Source organism: Ranitomeya imitator, chromosome 1, assembly GCF_032444005.1.
Source record: "Ranitomeya imitator isolate aRanImi1 chromosome 1, aRanImi1.pri, whole genome shotgun sequence".
Lineage (NCBI taxonomy): Eukaryota > Metazoa > Chordata > Amphibia > Anura > Dendrobatidae > Ranitomeya > Ranitomeya imitator.
The window spans coordinates 114493527-114519474 of NC_091282.1; the positions used below are offsets into that span (position 1 = coordinate 114493527).

Here is a 25948-nt window from a genome sequence, read left to right on the forward strand (position 1 = left end):
GAAAAAAAGTACGTTTTCATTTTTACGGATCAATTTGTGATACACCTGGGGGTTCAAAGTGCTCACTATGCATCAAGATAAGTTCCTTGGGGGGTCTAGTTTCCAAAATGGGGTCACTTGTGGGGGAGCTCCAATCTTTAGGCACACAGGAGCTCTCCAAACGCGACATGGTGTCCGCTAAAGATTGGAGCCAATTTTTAATTAAAAAAATAATATAATTGTCTAAGGGTCACTTCCGTCTGTCTGTCTGTCTGTCACAGTTATTCATTCGCTGATTGGTCTCGCCAGCTGCCTGTCATGGCTGCCGCGACCAATCAGCGACGGGCACAGTCCGGAAGAAAATGGCCGCTCCTCCTTACTCCCCGCAGTCAGTGCCTGTCGCCCGCATACTCCCCTCCGGTCACTGCTTACACAGGGTTAATGCCGGCGGTAACGGACCGCGTTATGCCACGGGTAACGCGCTCCGTTACCGCCGCTATTAACCCTGTGTGTCCCCAACCTTTTTACTATTGACGCTGCCTATGCCGCATCAATAGTAAAAAATGTAATGTTAAAAATAAAATAAAACAAAAAAAAACTGCTATACTCACCCTCCGTAGCAGTTCGCGCCGGCCGCCATCTTCCGTTGCAGGTTCCGGTGGCAGAAGGACCTGCCATGACGTCACGGTCATGTGACCGCAACTCCATCACAGGCCCTGCGCTAATACCAACCCTGGGACCGGAAGCTGCCGTGGACTATAAGGGGCCCTCGGAAAGGTGAGCATATGTTTATTTTTTATTTTTTCACCTGTGACAAACCTGGCTGGGCAATATACTACGTGGCTCTTTGCTGTATACTACGTCACTAGGCAATATACTACGTCACTGGGCAATATACTACGTGGCTAGTCAATATACTACGTAGCTGGGCAATATACTACGTCACTGGGCGATATACTACATCACTGGGCAATATACTACGTCACTGGGCAGATAGGTATTTAAATTTATCCTTTCCTTTTTCATCTTACCACCTTGTCTCATATAAATCCTTTGTGCGCCGGGCTTTACCCCCTGTGAGTCTTCGGTCACGGTGACGCTTATATTGCGTCCGTGTCCTGTTATAATATAAAGTACACTAGTGTGCGCTTCTATGCAATCGGATATATCCTGCCCTATAGTGCACTTGTATATAACCAGATAGTGCACCTGCATAGCTCTTGATCTATACACATCTTTTTTAGGCACACTGTCTTTTTTCTTTTAGCTTATATAGGTATACTTAGTCACTTATATATTCAGTGTTGGTACACTTTACTATGCAGGGTACATACACATACAGTGGGGCAAAAAAGTATTTAGTCAGTCAGCAATAGTGCAAGTTCCACCACTTAAAAAGATGAGAGGTGTCTGTAATTTACATCATAGGTAGACCTCAACTATGGGAGACAAACTGAGAAAAAAAAATCCAGAAAATCACATTGTCTGTTTTTTTTATCATTTTTTTTGCATATTATGGTGGAAAATAAGTATTTGGTCAGAAACAAACAATCAAGATTTCTGGCTCTCACAGACCTGTAACTTCTTCTTTAAGAGTCTCCTCTTTCCTCCACTCATTACCTGTAGTAATGGCACCTGTTTAAACTTGTTATCAGTATAAAAAGACACCTGTGCACACCCTCAAACAGTCTGACTCCAAACTCCACTATGGTGAAGACCAAAGAGCTGTCAAAGGACACCAGAAACAAAATTGTAGCCCTGCACCAGGCTGGGAAGATTGAATCTGCAATAGCCAACCAGCTTGGAGTGAAGAAATCAACAGTGGGAGCAATAATTAGAAAATGGAAGACATACAAGACCACTGATAATCTCCCTCGATCTGGGGCTCCACGCAAAATCCCACCCCGTGGGGTCAAAATGATCACAAGAACGGTGAGCAAAAATCCCAGAACCATGCCGGGGGACCTAGTGAATGAACTGCAGAGAGCTGGGACCAATGTAACAAGGCCTACCATAAGTAACACACTACGCCACCATGGACTCAGATCCTGCAGTGCCAGACGTGTCCCACTGCTTAAGCCAGTGCATGTCCGGGCCCGTCTGAAGTTTGCTAGAGAGAATTTGGATGATCCAGAGGAGTTTTGGGAGAATGTCCTATGGTCTGATGAAACCAAACTGGAACTGTTTGGTAGAAACACAACTTGTCGTGTTTGGAGGAAAAAGAATACTGAGTTGCATCCATCAAACACCATACCTACTGTAAAGCATGATGGTGGAAACATCATGCTTTGGGGCTGTTTCTCTGCAAAGGGGCCAGGACGACTGATCCGGGTACATGAAAGAATGAATGGGGCCATGTATCGTGAGATTTTGAGTGCAAACCTCCTTCCATCAGCAAGGGCATTGAAGATGAAACGTGGCTGGGTCTTTCAACATGACAATGATCCAAAGCACACCGACAGGGCAACGAAGGAGTGGCTTCGTAAGAAACATTTCAAGGTCCTGGAGTGGCCTAGCCAGTCTCCAGATCTCAACCCTATAGAAAACCTTTGGAGGGAGTTGAAAGTCCGTGTTGCCAAGCAAAAAGCCAAAAACATCACTGCTCTAGAGGAGATCTGCATGGAGGAATGGGCCAACATACCAACAACAGTGTGTGGCAACCTTGTGAAGACTTACAGAAAACGTTTGACCTCTGTCATTGCCAACAAAGGATATATTACAAAGTATTGAGATTAAATTTTGTTTCTGACCAAATACTTATTTTCCACCATAATATGCAAATAAAATGTTAAAAAAAACAGACAATGTGATTTTCTGGATTTTTTTTTCTCAGTTTGTCTCCCATAGTTGAGGTCTACCTATGATGTAAATTACAGACGCCTCTCATCTTTTTAAGTGGTGGAACTTGCACTATTGCTGACTGACTAAATACTTTTTTGCCCCACTGTATATATATGTTTTTTAAACTCCAAAATACAGGCACATTGTTGGTGCCTATTGCCAAATATGCTATAACAAAAAAGGCTTATTTTATACGTATTTGTCCTTAATATTTTAGAATCTAGGTCCTTATTATTCTGGGTTCTATTTTGTAGTGTTTTACTCATACGTCACTGGGCAATATACTACGTCACTGGGCAATATACTACGTGGCTGGGCAATATACTACGTCACTGGGCAATATACTACGTGGCTGGGCAATATACTACGTGGCTGGGCAATATACTACGTGGCTGGGCAATATAGTACGTGGCTGGGCAATATACTACGTGGCAGGGCAATATACTACGTGGCTGGGCAATATACTACGTGGCTGGGCAATATACTACGTGGCTGGGCAATATACTACGTGGCAGGGCAATATACTACGTGGCTGGGCAATATACTACGTGGCTGGGCAATATACTACGTGGCTGGGCAATATACTACGTCACTGGGCAATATACTACGTGGCTGGGCAATATACTACGTCTCTGGGCAATATACTACGTGGCTGGGCAATATACTACGTGACTGGGCAATATACTACGTGGCTGGGCAATATACTACGTCACTGGGCAATATACTACGTGGCTGGGCAATATACTACGTCACTGGGCAATATACTACGTGACTGGCCAATATACTACGTGACTGGGCAATATACTACGTGGCTGGGCAATATACTACGTCACTGGGCAATATACTACGTGACTGTCCAATATACTACGTCACTGGGCAATATACTACGTGGCTGGGCAATATACTACGTCACTGGGCAATATACTACGTGACTGGCCAATATACTACGTGGCTGGGCAATATACTACGTGGCTGGGCAATATACTACGTCACTGGGCAATATACTACGTGACTGGCCAATATACTACGTGGCTGGGCAATATACTACGTGGCTGGGCAATATACTACGTCACTGGGCAATATACTACGTGACTGGCCAATATACTACGTCATTGGGCAATATACTACGTGGCTGGGCAATATACTATGTGGACATTCATATTCTAGAATACCCGATGCGTTAGAATCGGGCCACCATCTAGTCTACTATATAATTGTCTAAGGGTCAATTCCGTCTGTCTTTCTGTCACGCATATTCATTGGTCGCGGCCTCTGTCTGTCATGGAAATCCAAGCCGCTGAGTGGTTGTGGCAAAACACCCATGACCATTGCCACGACCAATCAGTGATGGGCACAGTCCAGCGGCAACATGGCCGCTCCTTCCTCCCCGCAGTCAGTGCCCGCTCCATACTCCCCTCCAGTCAGCGCTCACACAGGGTTAATGGCAGCGCTAACGGACCTCGGTGTAACGCACTCCATTAACGCTGGTATTAACCCTGTGTGACCAACTTCAATGTAACTTTTTTTTGTGCGTCGTGTCCGCCATTTTCGACCGCGCATGTGCGGCCGAAACTCTGCCCCCTCCTCCCCGCTCATCGCAATGGGCAGCGGATGCGTTGTAAAACTGCACCCGCTGCCCACGTTGTGCTACATTTAACACACTGTCCGTCGGTACAACGGGCCTACAGTTTGTGATGGCCCCGTACCAACGCAAGTGTGAAGGTACCCTTAGCCGTCCTGCAGGCACCCCCCCCGGAGTCTCGGCCCCCGCTGCAGCCGCATCGGTATGTCCGCCCATGCCTTAGGCTGGCTTCACACTCAGCGTATGAAAATACGGTCCGTATATTACGGCCGTAATACGCTGAAAAGTCCCGAAAATATTGGTCCGTAGCTCCTCCGTAGGCAGGGTGTGTCACTGTTTTTTGCGCATGGCATCCTCCGTATGTAATCCGTATGGCATCCGTACTGCGTGTTTTTATCGCAGGCTTGCAAAACCGACATACGGACATACAAGGGATCCATGTGTTAAAAAAACAAACAAACATATATACTGTCTATATATATATATATATATATATATATATATGTCAGTAGACACATATATGTATATATATTATTACTTCATACAGCGCTAGACAGCTTTAAAGCCGGTAATTGAATTACCGGCTTTTGCTTTCTCCTTCCTAAACCCGACATGATTTGAGACCTGGTTTACATACAGTAAACCATCTCATATCACCTTTTGTTTGCATATTCCACACTACTAATGTCAGTAGTGTGTCTATGCAAAATTTGGCCGTTCTAGCTAGTAAATTAAGGGGTTAAATGGCGGAAAAAATTGGCGTGGGCTCCCGCACAATTTTCTCCGCCAGAGTAGTAAAGCCAGTGACTGAGGGCAGATATTAATAGCCTGGAGAAGGTCCATGGTTATTGGCCCCCCCCCGGCTAAAAACATCTGCCCCCAGCCACCCCAGAAAAGGCACATCTGTAAGATGCGCCTATTCTGGCACTTGGCCACTCTCTTCCCATTCCCGTGTAGCGGTGGGATATGGGGTAATGAAGGGTTAATGCCACCTTGCTATTGTAAGGTGACATTAAGCCAGATTAATAATGGAGAGGCGTCAATTATGACACCTATCCATTATTAATCCAATAGTAGTAAAGTGTTAAAAAAAATACACAAGCACATTATTAAAAATTATTTTAATGAAATAAAAACAAAGGTTGTTTTAATATTTTATTGAACGCCCAATCCAATCACTGAAGACCCTCGTTCTGTACCAAAAAAAACATAATAAACCAACAATATCCTTACCTTCCGCAGATCTGTAAAGTCCAACGATGTAAATCCATCTGAAGGGGTTAAAATATTTTGCAGCCATGAGCTTTGCTAATGCAGCGCTACTCCGGCCTGCAAAATCCCGGAGAATGTAGGCAAAGTAGGTCATTGACCTATATTTACCTGCATTTGCGGTGAGGCGCCCTCTGCTGGCTGTTCCTAGATCATGGGAACTTTCATAGAAAGCTCCCTGGCTCGAGATCATAAGAAGGCGCCTTCTGCTGGTTGTCCTCATATGAACTCGAGCCAGGGAGCTTTCTAGGAAAGTTCCCACGATCTAGGAACAGCCAGCAGAGGGCGCCTCACCGCAAATGCAGATAAATATAGGTCATTGACCTACTTTACCTACATTCTCCGGGGTTTTGCAGCCACGAACAACGTTGCATTAGCAAAGCTCATGGCTGCAAAATATTTTAACCCCTTCAGATGGATTTACATCGTTGGACGTTACAGATCTGCGGAAGGTAAGGATATTGTTGGTTTATTATGCTTTTTTTGTTACAGAACGAGGGTCTTCAGTGATTGGATTTGGCATTCAATAAAATATTAAAACAACCTTTGTTTTTATTTCATTAAAATAATTTTTAATAATGTGCTTGTGTATTTTTTTAACCCTTTACTACTATTGGATTAATAATGGATAGGTGTCATAGTTGACGCCTCTCCATTATTAATCTGGCTTAATGTCACCTTACAATAGCAACCGCTACACGGGAATGGGAAGAGAGTGGCCAAGTGCCAGAATGGGCGCATCTTCCAGATGTGCCTTTTCTGGGGTGGCTGGGGGCAGGTGTTTTTAGCCGGGGGGGGGGGGGGGCAATAACCGTGGACCCTCTCCAGGCTATTAATATCTGCCCTCAGTCACTGGCTTTACTACTCTGGCGGAGAAAATTGTGCAGGAGCCCACGCCAATTTTTTCCGCCATTTAACCCCTTAATTTACTAGCTAGAACGGTCAAATTTTGCATATACACACTACTGACAATAGTAGTGTGGAATATGCAAAAAAAATGGGGATATGAGATGGTTTACTGTATGTAAACCAAGTCTCATATCATGTTGGGTTTAGGAAGGAGATAGCAAAAGCCGGTAATTGAAATACCGGCTTTAAAGCTGTCTAGCGCTGTATGAAGTAATAATATATATACATATATGTGTCTCACTGCCATATATATATATATATACCTATTCTATGTGTACACATTTATTCTACCTATTCTACTGTAAGCTGTCAGTGTGATTTTACTGTACACCGCACTGAATTGCCGGCTTCTCTCTCTAACACCGCTGCGTATTCCTCACAAGTCACACTGCAGGTCCGTGTGTAATCCGTATTTTTGGGGCTTCCATAGACTTTCATTGGCGTTTTATTTACGCAATACGGTGACAAACGCAGCATGCTGCGATTTTCTACGGCCGTAGAAAGCCGTATAATACTGATCAGTTTAATACGGCAGATAGGAGCAGGGGCATAGAGAATAATTGTGCCGTATGTTTTGCGAGTTTTACGGACGTAGTTTCTGCACTCTTACGTCCGTAAAACTCGCAAGTGTGAAGCCGGCCTTAGGCTACTCGCCCACGATCAGGAATAGCAGCGTTTTGGATGCAGCTCACCTACGGTGCGGGTTTATGAGCCGCAGCATGTGAATTGTCTGCAGAGAAGACTCTAGCCTCCCCCATAGCCATTCATTAGATGCGGTAAATCTGCATGGTTCAACGAACACAGCATTTTGGACGCAGCGGAAATACGCTGCTCTTCCTCATGGGCACACAGCCTTTCTGGTCAGTTTTCTGCTACAATAACTGCTGAAAAAAAACTGAGTGTACATAGCCGGGATGTGTCCACGTTCAGGATTGCATCAGGATTTGGTCAGGATTTTTCATCAGTATTTGTAAGCCAAAATCAGGAGTGGATGATAAATACAGAAGTGGTGACTTGTTTCTATTATACTTTTCCGCTAATTGTTCCACTCCTGGTTTTGGCTTACAAAAACTGATGAAAAATCCTGACCAAATCCTGATGCAATCCTGAAAGTGGACACATACCCTATTAGAAATCGATCAATAAAATCCGCACCAATTACAGAATGTGTGAACAGGGTTGAAAGGCCGTGCACTCGGTGACCAGCAGGGAGCGCTGTCGGGCACAGCGGCTCCGGCGCTTCAGAAGTTTACAACTTGGCATAAAGCACGTGATAGCGGCTTAACTTAAGCCACGCCCATCACAGAAGGCGGCTTCCTGATTGGCTGGGCATCCGTATTCTTCGTAAACCAGGAATTTGTGCCTTCAGCAGCGCCGTGTCACCCTCCTGTCACGTGACAGCGGCTGTCTCTTCCCCGGCTTCCGTAGTGCCAACATACGTTCCCGTTTTCCGCTGCTCCCGGACTTGTCTCATTCAGCATGAGCGGAGCCGTGTCCAACTCCAGCACCAGCCTCACCTACAACAATGACTACAGCACCGGAGGCGGCGGTGAGGGGGCAGAGCTGGCACAGGAGGCCACAGCGGGCGGCAGCTCTACACCGGCAGGCTTCGGGCTGTTCAGCACCGACAAAAAGTAAGAACTACCGGGATCCGTCCTGGAGGAGCTGGCGGGGGGAGAAGCGCAGCAGCTGTGGGTCGTCTGACTGCGCAGCCACATGCTGACACTTGTAGTCCTACACCTGGTTGCCTGGCAGCAGGGCCCTGTCACCAGTGCGGCTGAGTGATCCCAACAAGTTCTGCCGATAATTCAGCACTGGATGTGATAGTGATACGTTCCCAGCGCGTGGTCGGCGGTGGATCGTGCCGCCCCTGGGGTGGTCGGCGGTGGATCGTGCCGCCCCTGGGGTGGTCGGCGGTGGATCGTGCCGCCCCTGGGGTGGTCGGCGGTGGATCGTGCCGCCCCTGGGGTGGTCGGCGGTGGATCGTGCCGCCCCTGGGGTGGTCGGCGGTGGATCGTGCCGCCCCTGGGGTGGTCGGCGGTGGATCGTGCCGCCCCTGGGGTGGTCGGCGGTGGATCGTGCCGCCCCTGGGGTGGTCGGCGGTGGATCGTGCCGCCCCTGGGGTGGTCGGCGGTGGATCGTGCCGCCCCTGGGGTGGTCGGCGGTGGATCGTGCCGCCCCTGGGGTGGTCGGCGGTGGATCGTGCCGCCCCTGGGGTGGTCGGCGGTGGATCGTGCCGCCCCTGGGGTGGTCGGCGGTGGATCGTGCCGCCCCTGGGGTGGTCGGCGGTGGATCGTGCCGCCCCTGGGGTGGTCGGCGGTGGATCGTGCCGCCCCTGGGGTGGTCGGCGGTGGATCGTGCCGCCCCTGGGGTGGTCGGCGGTGGATCGTGCCGCCCCTGGGGTGGTCGGCGGTGGATCGTGCCGCCCCTGGGGTGGTCGGCGGTGGATCGTGCCGCCCCTGGGGTGGTCGGCGGTGGATCGTGCCGCCCCTGGGGTGGTCGGCGGTGGATCGTGCCGCCCCTGGGGTGGTCGGCGGTGGATCGTGCCGCCCCTGGGGTGGTCGGCGGTGGATGGTGCCGCCCCTGGGGTGGTCGGCGGTGGATGGTGCCGCCCCTGGGGTGGTCGGCGGTGGATGGGGCCGCCCCTGGGGTGGTCGGCGGTGGATGGGGCCGCCCCTGGGGTGGTCGGCGGTGGATGGGGCCGCCCCTGGGGTGGTCGGCGGTGGATGGGGCCGCCCCTGGGGTGGTCGGCGGTGGATTGGGCCGCCCCTGGGGTGGTCGGCGGTGGATTGGGCCGCCCCTGGGGTGGTCGGCGGTGGATTGGGCCGCCCCTGGGGTGGTCGGCGGTGGATTGGGCCGCCCCTGGGGTGGTCGGCGGTGGATTGGGCCGCCCCTGGGGTGGTCAGCTCCTCTGGATGTCAGTGACGTGTGTAACATGGCCACCACTTAGGCTTCTTTCACACTAGCGTCGGAATCTCCCCGTCGCAATGCGTCGGGGAGAGATTCCGACGCTAGCGTTTGCTGCATTGCACAATGGGTGCAGCGGATGCATTTTTCCGGTGCATCCGCTGCCCCATTGTAAGGTGCGGGGAGGTGGGGGTGGAGTTCCGGCCGCGCATGCGCGGTCGGAAAAAGCGGTCCGTCGGGAGAAAAAAGCGTTACATGTAGGGTTTTTTTCTCCCGACGGTCCGCGAAAGCACGACGCATTCGTCGCAAGACGGATGCGAAGTGTGCAAATCCGTCGCAAATGCGTCGTCAATAGAAGTGTATGGGGAAAAAACGCATCCTGCAAGCACTTTTGCAGGATGCGTTTTTTCTGCAAAACGACGCATTGTGACGGATTTAAAAAAAACGCTAGTGTGAAAGTAGCCTTAGCCAGTGGCTTCCTACTTTCCCCTCCTTGACGACGGTCGGACTAGTTTTCCACGAGTTGACTTTCAGGGTCAGCGGCACTTTGTCAGTGATGTCCTTAGTTGAAGTGGTCAGCGGTCATGTGATGGGGCAGAGACCCTGATATCTAATGGACATGTCCCAGCCGCCATTACCTGGAGACTGAACTCAGACGTCCGTATACCGCAGTGCTGCGCGGACCGGTCACCGGAGCGGCTCTTATGTCAGGTTCTGCAGACCCACGGACAGTCTGGTCCGGCCTTGGACTGTCGTATACAGACGTCTAAATCAAGGTTCTGTATACAAAGATTTTTTTTTTTTTTTTGCTTTTTGTAGAGTATCTGTTCTAAAATCTTAAAAATATGTTTTCCATTAAAGGGAACCTGTCACCTGAATTTGGCGGGACCAGTTTTGGGTCATATGGGCGGAGTTTTCAGGTGTTTGATTCACCCTTTCCTTACCCGCTGGCTGCATGCTGGCCGAAATATTGGATTGAAGTTCATTCTCTGTCCTCCGTAGTACACGCCTGCGAAAGGTAATCTTGCATTGTGCAGGCGTGTACTACGGAGGACAGAGAATGAACTTCAATCCAATATTGCGGCCAGCATGCAGCCAGCGGGTAAGGAAAGGGTGAATCAAACACCTGAAAACTCCGCCCATATGACCCAAAACTGGTCCCGCCAAATTCAGGTGACAGGTTCCCTTTAACTTCTATGGGAAATCCACATTGCTGTTCATATGAGTTCACTTTTTTTTTCTATTTCTTGGAAGAGATTTTTAAAAAATATCTGGTGGAAAAAAAATGCATGTGGACCTTCCAGTAAACGTCTCCAAACCGGGCACTGCCAAATCTAAAGGCTGCAAAGATACAAAGAACACCAGGAAAAAAAAACTCTGCAAAACTGCACCACGAAAAGAAAAACTGCTCCAAAACCTCCCAGATACAGAGTTTACTAACGCAGTTTCTGCTTGAAAACTTTTTTTTTTTCTTTTTTTTGCTTTTGTGAGCACCTTAGGCCTCATTCAGACTTCTGTTTTTTTCCATACATGCATTTGGGGATAAAAAACTGCCCAATTTTCATCAGTGTTTGATCCATGTGCCTGTTTTTACCATCAGTGGTTTTCCCACGTGACTTAAAAAGAATAAAACGCAAAGCTTCTCCTATTCATTACAATTTTAACCCCTTACTGACACATGACTTACTTGTACGTCATGTCTGCTTCCTGACTTTGATGCGGGCTCAGGAACTGAGGCTGCATTTTTGCTGGCAGATGATGGCTATGATTGATATTCAGCCATCACCTGCCTGGTGCAGCATAGCTCTTCCCATGGTTGTTAAATGCTGCTGTCAATCGCTGACCGTCAGCACCAGTGGGTTGTCATAACAGCCGGAGATCCCCCATGCCTGCCATGACGGTGCTTCTATGAAAGCTAGCCCTTTTTCATGCAGTTTTTTTTGCCACGGAAGTGGATCCAGCTGGAGGAAATCAAAGTTTTTCCTTTTTAAAGGTGTTGTCCAGGATTAATTTTTATTTTTTATCATAGCCTTACAAATGTAGAAAATAACAAGTACTGTCATACTCTCCACCCAAGTCCAGTGCGGCCTCTCCACATTGGCTCCGCTGTTTGCTGACTTGCTGCAGCCAATCACTGGATCCATCTGCGATGGCGATGTTGGCAGCACAAGCCACCGAGTCCAGTGATTGGATACCATGGTCCTTGTGACGTCACCAATGCAGCGCTGGACCTGAGCAGGGTGAGCATAGCGGGGTCTCCAAGCTTTAAGCTCGAATCACAATCCCAGAAAAACTGGTGACACTCAGAATACACTGATCAAAGTCTGAACAAAAGAATTGGTCTGTTTGTCTCGGGAGTGGACAGTACGGATGTGTGAATCGGGCCTACAAGGAAGGTTTCCAGTTCAGCATGGATGACCTTCCTGATATTTGTCTGCCATTTGCTCTCGTTACTTAGTACTGAGTGTATTTCATTGCGTTCTGCCAGACAGAATGACGCCAGGACACTGGTACGCGGCCGTCTTGTATCAGGGGCAACTAATAGGCGTATAATGCTCCCTATCACATGCACCAGTGGCATGCTCTTTTCCCTGTCTTATCTAATGGGGAAAGAAGGCAAAATCAGGTCGTCTGTTCCGTCTACTTTCCTCTTGTTAGTAGCTACATATCTGAACACATAAGGCTTTGTTCACACAGGTCTTTTGAGGCAGACAAATCCAATGAGATTTTCTAGCTCAAACCACTTAAACACTCCATTTTTGGGTGGGGGTCTAATTTTTCTGAAATGTTTCCTGAAGGATTTTGGAATAGTTTCCCCCCCTCCCTTCCCGAAACCTTTTTTGCAGCCTTCTCTTTGGACATTGCCTAGTTTAGAGCAGATTCCGACAGGATCAAGTGACTTTTTTTGTTGTTTTTATTTTATTCCCCATCAAGACAGTTTTGAAGACCTCTTCAGGAACAGAAAAGTGATTCCTGTCACCAGCAAACTTGATTTCCCATAAAAAATGAGGAAGCTTTCTTTTTTTTAAAAAAAGGATTTTAGCCCAGATATGCTGGAAAAAAATCTAAAAGATATGTGGTGATCAAGTCTAAAGACTCGTATAAAAAAACCATGAAGGGGCCAACACACGTTGGACAAAGGTGAATAGAAAAAAGCCCTAATGTACAGAGGGGGAAATTAAGTATTTGATACACTACTGATTTTGCAAGTTTTCCCACTTGGCCTAGCCAGTCTCCAGACCTGAGGCCGATACAAGATCTTTGGAGGAGCTGAAGCTCAATGTTGCTCAGTGACGGCTCCGAAACCTGAAGGATCTGGAAGAAGGTCTGTATGGAGGAGGGGGCCAAAATCCATGCTGCAGTGTGTGCAGACCTGGTCAAGAACTACAGGAAACATCTGACCTCTGTAATTGCAAAGGTTTTTGTACCAAATATTAAGTTCTGTTTTTTTTTTATTGGATCAAATACTTTTTTCAAGCAATAAAATGCAAATGAATTATGTGAGAATCATACAATGTAACTTTCTGGCTTTTATTTTTACATTCTGTATCTCATAGGTGCAGTGTACCTATGATAAAAACTACAGACCTCTCCATTATTTGTAGGGGGGGGGGGAAACTTGCAAAATCGTCAGTGAATCAAATACTTATTTTCCCCACTGTGTATGTATACTAACATGTAGAAGAGTTTTTATTTTTAACACCAAGAGGAATTGTATCACAATGAGTCCAAAGCAAAAGTTGCCAGTCAGATTCCCTCGTTCGTTCTCCCTGTACATGAGATGGAAGCTGATTGTTTGCCTTGGGCATCTGCTCCAGTTTTCTTTTATACTACTGATACTCTCACAGTGTCCCCGTATAGTAGATTTTTGGACCTATTTGTATGTGTGTTTTTTAATTTTTTTATGGCCAAATATATCCTTCTTAACTAGCCAGTAAAGGAAACATTGTCCTGTTTAGAGATAATGATTGCAGTGAGATCTGTGCTGGCTCCGGGCTTAGTCACCAGACCGGCACGTGGATCTATAGAGGCCGGGGTCACACGAGCGTACGTTCTCTCATGCGAAAGAATCGGGGCCAATTATGCTAATAACTCTCCGCTCAAACTTTGTCAGAGGTTGATCTGAATGTGATCTGGTTTTCCTGCATGAGAGAATCACAGCACAGGTGTGGAGAAGATGGAAAACTCAATTCCTCCATCTTCTCCATTGTCTCTGTCTGCAAATGTCAGACTGTACTCGCATGACATCCAAGTGCAGTCCAGTGTTTCATAGACTTGCATGGGTGCGTGCTGTACTCGCAGCATGCCGAATCGGCATGAGAAAATCACCGCAGATCTGACTGCCCCATAGTATAACACTGGGCCGAGTGTTATCTGATAAAACATCACACTCGGCCATGTTATACCTCAGTGTGAGCGAGCCCCGAAGGAAAGTTTCCGCTTCTCCCGGACATTAGTCAATAGTAAGCAATAGATCACACTACGGCCAAGAGAGGAAAACACCTCACTCCCTAATTGAATCCACCATGACCAGGAAAAATGAATCAGTGGAATATTATAAAAGATATAAATACACATAGCAATGCAGAGTACAAAAGACCACCAGAGAATAAAAGATGGAAAATGTTATTATCAATAATAATACAACAGACAATATCGGATATACAGAAAAGGAGGAAATCAAGGAGACAAACTGGTCCAGCAAAAGAGATTAGGTCACATATTCCCGAGGGTGCGCAGAATCCGGAACGTAAAGGGGGCCAGCAGGGAGATACATGGTCACTGCCTTTGATTATGGGTAAGCAGGATTAACCCCTTCGGAGAACTTAAATGGGTATGATGCATTGAGTGTTTATTATGCACACTGCGATTGTTTGTTCTTGATTCTGCTCACCCTCGGGAATATGTGACCTAATCTCTTTTGCTGGACCAGTTTGTCTCCTTGATTTCCTCCTTTTCTGTATATCCGATATTGTCTGTTGTATTATTATTGATAATAAAATGTTCTATCTTTTATTCTATGGTGGTCTTTTGTACTCTGCCTTGGTATGTGTATTAGTGTTGGGCTGTTAACACATCTACATGTCTGACGTGTCTCCCAACATTAATCTCTGACCCCGGTATCCGGAAAAAAGTTTTCCGTAAGGTACCGTATATATGTTTTTCCTTTTGCCGTGCCCTATATATACATGTACTACACTGACACTGGCTCTGAGGACCCTTTCCGTTGCGGCTTTCCTTATCGTGTATGGTGAATGCTTTTCCTGCACATACCGATTTGTTTTTTTTAATTTATTTATTTATTTTTTTTCCACCCATACAGCCAGTCTGCTGCTACACAATTCTACCAGATAGCGTAAGGCTATGTGCCCACGTTGCAGAATCTTTGCAGAATTTTCCTCATCAAAACCGGACTCCCTTGCCAGGAAATCCGCTTGCGTTTTTCTAACTTTTTTTTTTTTTGCTTTTTTTTTTTTTTGCGTTTTTATCACTTATTTGTTGCGTTTTTCTTTAGGCTTCCCAATACCATTCTATAGCGGCAAAATCTCCGCAATTCCGCAACATTAATGAATATGCTGCGTTTTTTTTCCACGATGTGTTTCCGCTGTGGAAAAAATCGCAGCATGGGCACAACAATGCGGAATGCCGTTAAAAATAATGGGATGCGTTTTGTAAGCATCTTTGCAGCGTTTCCACAGCGGAAAAACGCTGCAAAAATACGAAAAAAATGCAACGTGGGAACATAGCCTAAAGGGCTTCTGCTCTCCTGGCAATTTCTGACAATAAGCCAATGACTAAGTGCCCCCTCCCCGCCTGCGGCTTCAGGGATCAGTGTAGTCTGTAATGGCACATTCGGACATCTATGTGTCACGGCCGAGCACCGACCATGGCTCCCAGGCCAGCCATGGGTCTCTTCACTAAACTCCGCTCCGTGCATCGTGGTCCACATGCAGACGTCTGCATATGGCATCAGGGAAACTTAGCGATAAGTGTTCATGTATTACTCGGTGCCCATTCACACCAGTGGGCTGCTACAGATGTTTTTGGGGAAAAAAAACTACCTGCAATCATTCAAATAAAATTCTAATGCATAAAGTTCCTTTCTAAGAGGATTAAAAAGTTGTTAATGGGCATCAAGTAATATAATTAATATAATTGCTCAGACAAGCTGTCTGAAAATCTGCCCCGTGTCCCAGACCACTGTTGCCTGTGTGCCGCCACTATGGATAGTCACATGACCTGGGGCAGCTTTCATATGGTAAGTAAATTATAGTCTGAAATTAGCGGCAACTTTTCTTGAGTTCAAATGGTGAGAATTGGTCACATACTTGGCTCTGATACTGGTGACTGTGGGGCTGGGTATGTATACGGGTATATTACTTTATGCCAATGTGAGCTCAATGAATACGAGCCTTTGTGACGTCTACTAGCAAAAATTACAGGGTTCAGCCACCCGACGGTACGCCATGCATCATTACCAGTGATGAGCGAATATACTCGTTACTCGAGATTTCCCGGGCACGCTCGGGGGTCCTCCGAGTATTTTTTAGTGCCTGGAGATTTAGTTTTTCTTGCCGCAGTTGAATGATTTACATCTGTTAGCCAGCATAAGTACATGTGGGGGTTGCCTGGTTGCTAGGGAATCCCCACATGTACTTATGCTGGCTATCGGATGTAAATCATCCAGCTGCGGCAAGAAAAACTAAATCTCCGAGCACTAAAAAATATTTGGTCACCCGAGCGTGCTCGGGAAATCTCAAGTAACGAGTATATTCGCTCATCACTAATCATTACCATGTAGTATTATTCCCTTGTGACTATCCACATGGTACTAGAATCCCCAGCATGTCCCTACAGGCACAGGATGGTTACTACTGCTGTACAAAATGCACAATAATATCAATATGGTCCCATGTAGGCATATCATAGGGACGCTAACATGAGAAGCATGACTAACACCATATATAAATGCAAAAAGGAACACATGGATTGAAAAATAAATAAAAATACAGTTCAAGGAATCCATACTAGGCTAAGAACCAGATAAAAGGAGAAATGGGCAGGATAGTTAGAGATCCCCAGGGTCTGCACAATGTAGATGGGCATGCATGAAGAAATGATGGGTAAGTAAATGAATTACATATGAATAAAAAGAAGGTGCGATAGTCAAAGGCGAATGATACCAGTAGTAATAATAAGGTACAAGATAATAAGCACGCAGCAGAGAAAAGCACTCAAAATATAATTTAAACAATGTTACAGCATGGTCTAATGCACACCTGGGCAAGATGCGGCCCGCGGGCCGCATCCGGCCCGCCTGATGATTTTAAGCGGCCCGCCAGCTAGCTGTCACTTCTGACAGCCGCCCTCGGCACCGCTCGACCAGCCGCTTCTGAGGAGGAGCAGGCGGCCATTTTCCTGAAGCCGAGTTTGCAGATTTAGATCTCGGCTTGAGGAAAATGGCCGCCGTGATCTCCATCTGCGCACGCGCGGCCTCCCGCGGCCATTTTCACGCACGCGCGGCCTCGGGAAGATGGCCGCCGCCACCGATATTCAACCCAGCTCTGCTGCTCACATTGCATTCCTGGCCGCTGCGTCACCTCACCGGTGGAAGGGACCCTGCGCACGCCATACCGCACCTCTGCCGCCGCCGCACCACCACTGCTGCAACCCCCCATGGACACCAGGCCGTGGCGTCGCCCGCCTAAGCAGGAAGGGACCCTGCTCAGGTGCACGCCACACTGCATCACCCCACCTCTGCCGACACCATGCCTCCTGTGACCCTGCTCTGCCACCGCCAGCCCTCAGGTAAGAATCTTACCGTAAGATACTGTAAATTCGGACAAGACGGACCCCCATCTTATAAAAAAAATATTTTTTTCTGCAATTTTCACCCCAAATTTGGAGTGCGCCTTATGGTCCGGTGCGTCTTATAGTCCGAAAAATACGGTAATTATATTAATTCGGCCCTCTAAAACCATCCCACTTTCTCATGCGGCCCCACGGCAAAATTAATTGCCCACCCCTGGTCTAATGCATGGTACCCACCGAAAGTATAAGGCCGGCGTCACACTAGCGTATTGCATTGGATGCTATATGCTAATAAATGACCCTCGGCTCCTGCTCTGCTGCGAGCGGAGCCGAGGGTCATGCGTCTGTGCTCCAAGCCTCTCGCACAGAGCAGATTGGAGCACAGCTGCGGAGGGGCGGAGAAACTAATTTCTCCATCTCCTCCATTGCCGGGGTCAGCATTTAACGCACATCACTCGGATATCATAGGCTTATATGGGTGCGAGTGAGCCGAGAGTCGGCCAAGTGTCCGTGACAATCTCAGCATGCTGCGATTGTCTTGGACCGAGGAAAACGGCTGACAAATATCGGCTGCTGGGAGCTGCCCCATAGATTAACATTGGTCCGAGTGCAATGCAAATTTTTTTTTTTTTTTAAATCGCATTTCACTCGTCCGTTTAAGTCGCCAGTGTGACCCCGGCTTAAGGGGACTCCAAGTGTCCTGCCACCCCGACGCGTTCCACACAGTGTGCTTCATTTACAATGCAGTAGATAAATGGGGTAAGTGATGAGATGTATGACTGCTCCATCACTTACTGGTCTGCCGGGATCCACTCTCTGGAGCGCCCACTGTGGTTTACAGTACCAGCAAAAGCAATGAGGTTTCCGAAATCTCATGCACACGCAGCTTCTTTTTTCCCGTCTCCCATGACAGCACACCTGAGAGAGGGGATCCGCCCAGTAAGGACAGGAAACCTACTGAAATAAAAGGGCGGTACCTCTCCCTCGCTTCAGTTGGGTTTTCTGTCCTGATGGGAGCCCTAGTTCTGGAATCACGGCGGTTTTTGAAAGACTCACCCACTCTTGTCCCGGCACTGGAAGAACAGGCAGGATGCCTGTATGCCGGCCTTCAGGTTGTGGAAGCGCCGTTCGCAGGTCCTGGGGCCTTTGCGCACCTGCCACGCCGCTCTCTGCCCCCTCTGCTGCTGCCTTCGGCCCTGGCCTAGCTTCCGGGTGCGCGGCAGGTGTTGCGCGCAGGGCACGCTGGGAATGGGCGTGCCCGTGTGACGTCACTGCTGCATGCCGGATCCAAGATGGTGGCGCCCATAGACAGACGCTGCTGAGTCACAGGGACCTTCTGGCGGTCTCCTGGTGGGTGCAGAGGTGGGGGAGGAGCAGTTTTTTGTACCGGATGAGGCGGTGAGCAGAGTGGATCACCCTTCAAAAGGGGGTGAGTCCACAGGAAAAGTACTCACATCTACAGAGCTCCGCTATGGAGGATTGTATGGAGCAGCAATCACATCGATCATCGCCGCAGCAGCAGCAAGAGATCTTACCAGGTGCTATGTCTGCTCACCAGCATACTAAGAGGAGAAGTGGCAGTCGTCCGGATCGGAAGTCGCAGGACTCCTCAGCTTCTAGGAGGGACGTTATCCGTACTCCAGATCGGCCTCAAAATCCGGTACCCTTGAGTGTCAGCGGGTGGTGAGTGATCTTTGTGAATGTCACATGGTGTTAATGGGCTACATTTCTCTGCTTGCTTGTCAGGCGCCGAGGAAGGCTAGTGCCAAGTCCAAGAACAAAGAATGTGCCCTCTGCAAAGCCCCGCTAGCAGTCCAATGGCAGAAAAGCCTCTGTGTGGACTGCATCCAAAAAACTATTCAGGCTGAATCCCCTGACTTTGCCGCTAGCCTCAGGGCCATGATTAGGGCAGAGGTTAAAGGGTCTTTAAAATCAGTTCTTAGAAAGAGAAGGAGCAAGATCCTAGAGACTGTTTTGGATTCTGATACCCCTCAGTCTGTCGAGGAATATCAAGAAGGACCTCTGTCTCCATGTTCATCCTCTTCTGTGTTCTCTGGCTCCCTTTCAGATAGCGATGTTGGGGGCCGACTATGCTTCCTAACTGAGAATACAGATAACTGGTAAAATCAGTTGGGGCTACAATGGGCCTTAAGGATGAGAAAGAGTCCAGATCGGTAGAGGACGTTATGTTTGGAGGAGAAGAGGAAGCGTACCTTCCCAGTAAATACTAAAGTTAAAACCCTTATAGACAAGGAGTGGAAGAAGCCTGAAAAGTCTGGTAGTCTTCCCTCAGCTTCTAAGAGACGATATCCTTTTGAGGAAAAGGATTCAGAAGTATGGGATAAAGCCCCTAAAATTGATGGTGCGGTGGCTAGGTCATCTAAAAGGTCATCCCTACCCTTAGAAGATTCATGCGTCCTAAGAGACCCTTTAGATAAAAAAGCGGATGCTTTTTTAAAACATACCTAGGAGGCAGCCGCAAGGAGGTCTAAAACAGGCAATAGCTGGAACATGTTGCCCGCTCCCTTATTGTCTGGCTGCAACAAATAGAGGATCAGCTGAAATCTAGAGTGCCGAGAGAAGAGGTCCTAGCCAATATGGCAATGGCACAAGGAGCGGCGGCCTTTATAGCAGATTCCTCAGCAGACTCTGTTAGACTAGCAGCTAGGGCAGCGGGATTGTCTAACGCGGAAAGACGTGCCTTGTGGTTAAAGGGGTGCCCAGGGGACTTACCCTAAAAAAATAGACTCTGTTCCATTCCGTGCGACAGCAAATTCCTCTTTGGTCAGAAGCTGGAGGACATTTTAGAAAAAGCAGGCGACAAGAAAAAAGGTTTTCCTTGCTTTCCAGTGGATATCAGAAGGCCTTATTTTCGCAGAGGAAGATTCAATAGAGGTCGCCTTCCGGGAGATAGAAGGTACTGGGACTATAGAGATAGAAAAGGATCTGGGTACATGTTTAAGGGCCCCTCCACATCCACAAAAAAGCCCTCCCAATGACGCCACGCCAGAAGTAGGGGGAAGGCTCTCTTTCTTTCTTCACGCCTGGTTAAGTATTTCCCCCAGTCATTGGGCGTTAAATGTTGTCAGCGACGGACTTAAAAATAAAATTTATTCATCCACCTCGACAGACTTTTGTGTTGACACCACGCAGAAAACTTCCAGAGGAACAGCTAGCTCTGGAAACCGAGGTATTGGGGCTAGTTCTAAAAAAGGTCCTAGTAGAAGTTCCAAGGGAAGAAAAGGGAGAAGGATTTTATTCCCCTCTTTTTGATACGAAAACCAGATGGCTCACTAAGGACTATTGTCAACTTAAGAAAACTCAATCGATCAATAATAAATTACTCCTTCAAAATGGAGTCGGTAAGTTCAGCGATAAAGATGCTGTTCCCGGACTGCTTCATGGCAGCTATAGACTTAAGACGCTTACTACCATGTCCCAATTCATCGGGGCTATCAAAAATTTCTGAGGGTAGCAGTGTTTGTCCAAGGGCAACTCAAACACTACCAGTATGCTGCCCTTCCATTTGGTCTATCGATAGCGGCAAGAATATTTACAAAATTAATGTCAGAGGTCATGTCCTTCCTCCGTTCCCGGGACATAGTCATTGTTCCGCACCTAGACTACTTCCTTCTGGTTTTTTTGCGTTTTTTTTCGCATTTTTTCACGCTAAAAACGCTATAAAATCTCATTAAAAACGCATACATTATGCATTCTATCATTTTAGAATGCATTCTGCATGTTTTGTGCACATAAATGCGTTTTTTCCGCAAAAAAAACGCATCGCGGTAAAAAAATGAGCATGTTCATTATTTTTGCGGATTTTCTGTGTTTTTCCCGCAATTTTATGCATTTGGGAAAAAACGCACCAAAAACGCATAAAAAATGCAGTAAAAACGCATGCGGATTTCTGGCAGAAATCCTGACGTGTGCACATACCTTAAGGGTATCTTAAGGGTATGTGCACACGTCAGGATTTCTTGCAGAAATTTTTCTGACAAAAACCGGACATTTCTGCCAGAAATCCGCATGCGTTTTTGTCATGCCCACTTCAAAGGGAGGGACATAACATGCGCCGTACGTGTTGTGAAGGGGTTAAAAATGTAGCTGTCATTTTTTTTTTTTTTTTTCAAGTAAATTTACAAAACTTATTTTTTTAGGAACCAATTAAGTTTTGAAGTAACTTTTGGAATCCCCCCCAAAAGTGATACTATTTGAAAAACGGCACCCCTCAACTTATTGAAAATTGCTTTCAGGTAGTTTATAAACCCTTCAGGTGTTTTTCAGGAATTGATGCAAAGTGACATGATGAGAATGAAAAATACCGGATTACGTACCGGTAATGCTCTTTTATAGAGCCCACGACAGCACCCACTAGAGAGAGAGGGGATCCGCCCCTAGGAACAGGAAACCTACAGAGAGATAAAAGGGGCGGCCCCCCCTCGCTCCTCAGTTGTTTTACAGAGAATAGGAGGAACCGCCGCCAAGTTTCAGTTAACAGGTTCAGGTATATCCATATATATATACATATTTACAACCTTATGCTACTTTCTTCTAATATTTACACCTCACCAAACAAGCACCACGTGCGACTATATACAGAAAAGGGAGGGATGTGAACGGGTGCTGTCGTGGGCTCTATAAAAGAGCATTACCGGTACGTAATCCGGTATTTTCTATTCGCCACGACAGCACCCACTAGAGAGAATTTCAGAGACTATAGACTGGGTGGGTTTACTGAGTCAAGGACCGATACCCCAAAAGTCAGATCAGAAGCAGAGGATAGATCTAATCTATAATGTTTATAGAAGGTATTAGGTGAAGACCAAGTTGCAGCCTTACATATAAGGTCTATTGGCACATTCGCCCTTTCTGCCCAGGAAGTCGACAAGGCTCTTGTAGAGTGCGCTCCCACATGCATCGGAGGATCTTTCCCTCCAGCTTTATACGCCAGGATTATGGCCTCTCTGATCCAGCGAGATAATGTGTTCTTTGTCACTCTGGTACCTTTGGTTTTACCCTGGAAAGACACAAAGAGAGCCCTACTCTTCCTCCAGTCCCTAGTTCTCTCTAAATAGGTCAGGACAGTCCTTTTAACATCTAGGGTATGAAGTCTTTCTTCTTCTGGAGTTGAGTGGTTCTCATAAAAGGTAGGTAACAAGATCTCCTGGGTTCTATGAAAAGTAGTGGCTACTTTAGGAAGATAACAAGGGTCTGTTTTCAAAATTATCCTATCTGATGTTACAGATAAAAAGGGAGGATCTATAGATAATGCCTGGAGATCACTCACTCTTCTAGCAGAAACTAATGCCACTAACAATACCGTTTTCAAAGAAATATTTTTTAGTGAGGCTGTATGGAGAGGCTCAAACGGTGGCTGTGTCAATGCTTCCAGGACTATGGATAAATCCCACTGAGGTACCTGCGGTATGCTAATTGGTCTTGAACGCTCACAGGCAGATATGAATCGGGATATCCACCTATTACCCGCAACATCATAATTAAAAAGAGCTCCTAAAGCTGAAACCTGGACCTTCAGAGTGCTTACGGAGAGTCCTAATTCCAAACCCCTTTGTAGAAATTCCAACACTGGAAATATAGGAACTTCAGATGAAAGTTGTGCAGTATGGAATTGAAGAAATTTTCTCCAAATTCTAACATAAATTCTAGTAGTTGAAGGTTTTCTACTCTTCATAAGAGTGTTAATTAACCCACTAGAAAACCCCCTTATACTTAGTAACTGCCTCTCAAACTCCAGGCAGTCGGGTTCATGCCCTTTGCCTGAGGATGGAGGAATGGTCCCTGAGAGAGCAAGTCCTTGGACTGAGGTAGAATCCACGGGTCTGACACTGACATCGCCCTCAGCCATGAGAACCATGGCCTTTTGGGCCAGAATGGGGCTATTAACAGAACTCTTGCGCCTTCCTCCCTTATTTTTCTTATTACTATAGGTAATAGATTCCATGGGGGGAAAGCATAGGCCAGGTCGAATGTCCATGGTACTTGGAGGGCATCGAGTATGTCCGGCTTGTCCTCCCTGCATAGAGAGGCAAACCTCCTGACCTGACGGTTGGCTCTTGTGGCGAACAAGTCTATTTGAGGAACACCCCATCGAGCTGTTATTAATCTGAAAATCTTCCTGTTCAGCATCCATTCTCCCTGATGAAGAGTGTGACGGCTGAGGAAATCGGCATGAAAATTGTCTATGCCCCTGATGTGCACTGCTGACAAGGATAGCAGATGACCTTCGGCCAACTCCATGATGTCTGAAGCCACTTTTCTGAGTTTGTCCGACCTTGTACCTCCTTGATGGTTCAGATACGCCACCGCAGTGGTGTTGTCGGAGAATACTCTTGTGTGTGAGCCGCTGAGCTGAGGAAGAAAGTGAAGTAGGGAGTAGTATATAGCCCTCAACTCTTTGACATTTGAGGAATTATTAAGTTCTGAACTGGACCAAATACCCTGGACCCATTGATCCTGAAAATGTGCCCCCCAGCCTTCAGGACTAGCGTCTGTGGTCACTATACTAGAAGGGGTGATTACCCATAGAACCCCTCTCGAAAGATTTTTCCGATTCAACCACCACATAAGGGAGTGTACTACTTCTGACGTTAGGAAAACTGTTTTATCCAGACATCCTCTATTTTTAATGTCCTCATCCAATACAAATTTTTGTAGATGCCTAGTATGGAACTGCGCCCACTGGACCGCAGGAATGCACGATGTTAGAGAACCTAATAGTGACATGACATTTCTCAATGACATACTACGCTTTCTGATCGCTAAGGACACTTTATCGAATATGGAAGTTTTCTTATCCTCAGGAAGCTTGCAAATCTGGTCAACTGAATCTAGAAGGAGCCCAAGGAATTTCTGACACGTTACTGGCTGGAGTCTAGATTTTTCCCAATTAACCAGCCAGCCCAGGTTTTGTAACGATGACACTACCTCCTGTAACCTCTGCTCACACTGTAGGGAGTTCTTACCTACAATCAATAGGTCATCCAAATACGGAATGACCAAGGTATCTTTTATCCGTAAAAAGGACATTACTTCCAGTAGCAATTTTGTAAAAACCCTTGGGGCCATAGATAAACCGAAGGGCATTGCCCGGTATTGTAGATGACGAATTTGCCCTTCTATACAAACTGCTACTCGAAGAAATTGCTGATGTAAATGGTGTATAGGAATATGGTAATAAGCATCTTTTAGATCCAATACTACCATGTAACAGTTCGGAAATAGATTTTTTATGGCCGAACGTATGGATTCCATTTTAAATGTTTTGGGTCTTATAAAGGAGTTCAGTTTTCTCAAGTTAATTATAGTTCTGAAAGAGCCATCCGGCTTACTAATCAGAAATAAGGGAGAGTAAAATCCCCTCCCTATCTGGGAAGATGGAACCTCTACCAGCACTTGTTTGAGTAAGAGGGATTTAACTTCGGTTTCAAGTGCCTCTTGTTGAGGCCTGGATCTTAAGGTGGTAAGGAGGAAGGAGTCCGGAGGCCTTCTAATAAAGTCTAATGTGAGGCCTGAAGATATTAAATCAATGGCCCATGGATTAACCGTTATGTCTTTCCACTGCTTACTAAATTGTTTTAGTCTTCCTCCCACCGGTGAAATATAATCAGCGGAATTTATCTGCTGGCTTGAAGGGGCGCTTATTGAACAAATTTCCTCTTTGTTTGAAATCCTTGTTATTCCATCGGTCCCTGAAGCCTCCCTTCTTTCCGAATGGTGGCTTCTTGAACGCCCTTCTGTAAGAAGGAATAAAGGGATTAGGGAACCCCTTCTTCCTTTCACCTGCCTTAGTGAGAATTTCGTCTAAGACCGTTCCAAAGAGGTACTCACCCTGGCAGGGTATAGTACACAATTTAGCCCTGGACTGGGCATCCCCTTTCCAATTCTTTAACCATAAAGCGCGCCGTGCCGTATTAGTGAGGCTGGCTGTTCTGGCTGCTAGGCGGAGAGAGTCTATAGAGGCATCAGAAATGAAGGCTGCCGCCCCCTTAATCAAAGGAATAGAGGCACGTAGTTTCTCCCTAGATACACCACTCTTAATATTTTGGTCCAACTGCTCCAGCCAGACCAGCATAGATCTACTAGTGGACGTGGCTGAGATCGCCGGTTTAAATGCCGTGACACAAGCTTCCCATGACCTCTTAAGCAGAGCGTCTGATTTTCTATCCATGGGGTCAGGCAAGGAGCCCGCATCCTCTACGGGTAAGGAGGATCGGCGAGAAGTTGATGCTACAGCCGCATCCACTTTAGGAATTTTAGACCAAACTGCCAAGTCCTCATCATCAAAGGGGTACCGCCTCTTACATGATACCGGTACAAAGCCCTTCTGTCCTTTAGCCCATTCTTTTTTAACAAGGTCTTTAATGGCCTGATTCACAGGGAATACTTGGCCCTTTCGCTGCGATAAACCTGCGAACATGATGTCCTGTGGTGTCTGGGGATCTTTAGACTCTGACACCCCCATTGTTCCTCTTACAGCTTTAACCAAATTATTTACATTGTCTGTAGGAAAACAGACATAATCTTCCTCCTCCGAGGAATCCAATCTCTGAGAGATGTCTGAGTCCACCTCTCCACTTTCTGCTGATGTGTCGGCTATAGGTGAAAGAGTCCTTCTACTTCTCCTTT

The 25948-nt window shown here is 46.9% G+C and overlaps 1 protein-coding gene across 1 annotated transcript in view; it reads left to right on the top strand.

Moving 5' to 3' along the window:
* The first annotated feature begins 7949 nt into the window (after positions 1 to 7949).
* Positions 7950 to 25948, top strand: part of AP3B1 (adaptor related protein complex 3 subunit beta 1) — a 354978-nt gene continuing 336979 nt past the window's right edge. The window contains exon 1 of the mRNA XM_069749950.1: positions 7950 to 8214. Coding sequence (XP_069606051.1) covers positions 8060 to 8214 — 155 coding nt within the window. The 5' untranslated portion in view covers positions 7950 to 8059. The remainder of the gene's footprint in view (positions 8215 to 25948) is intronic.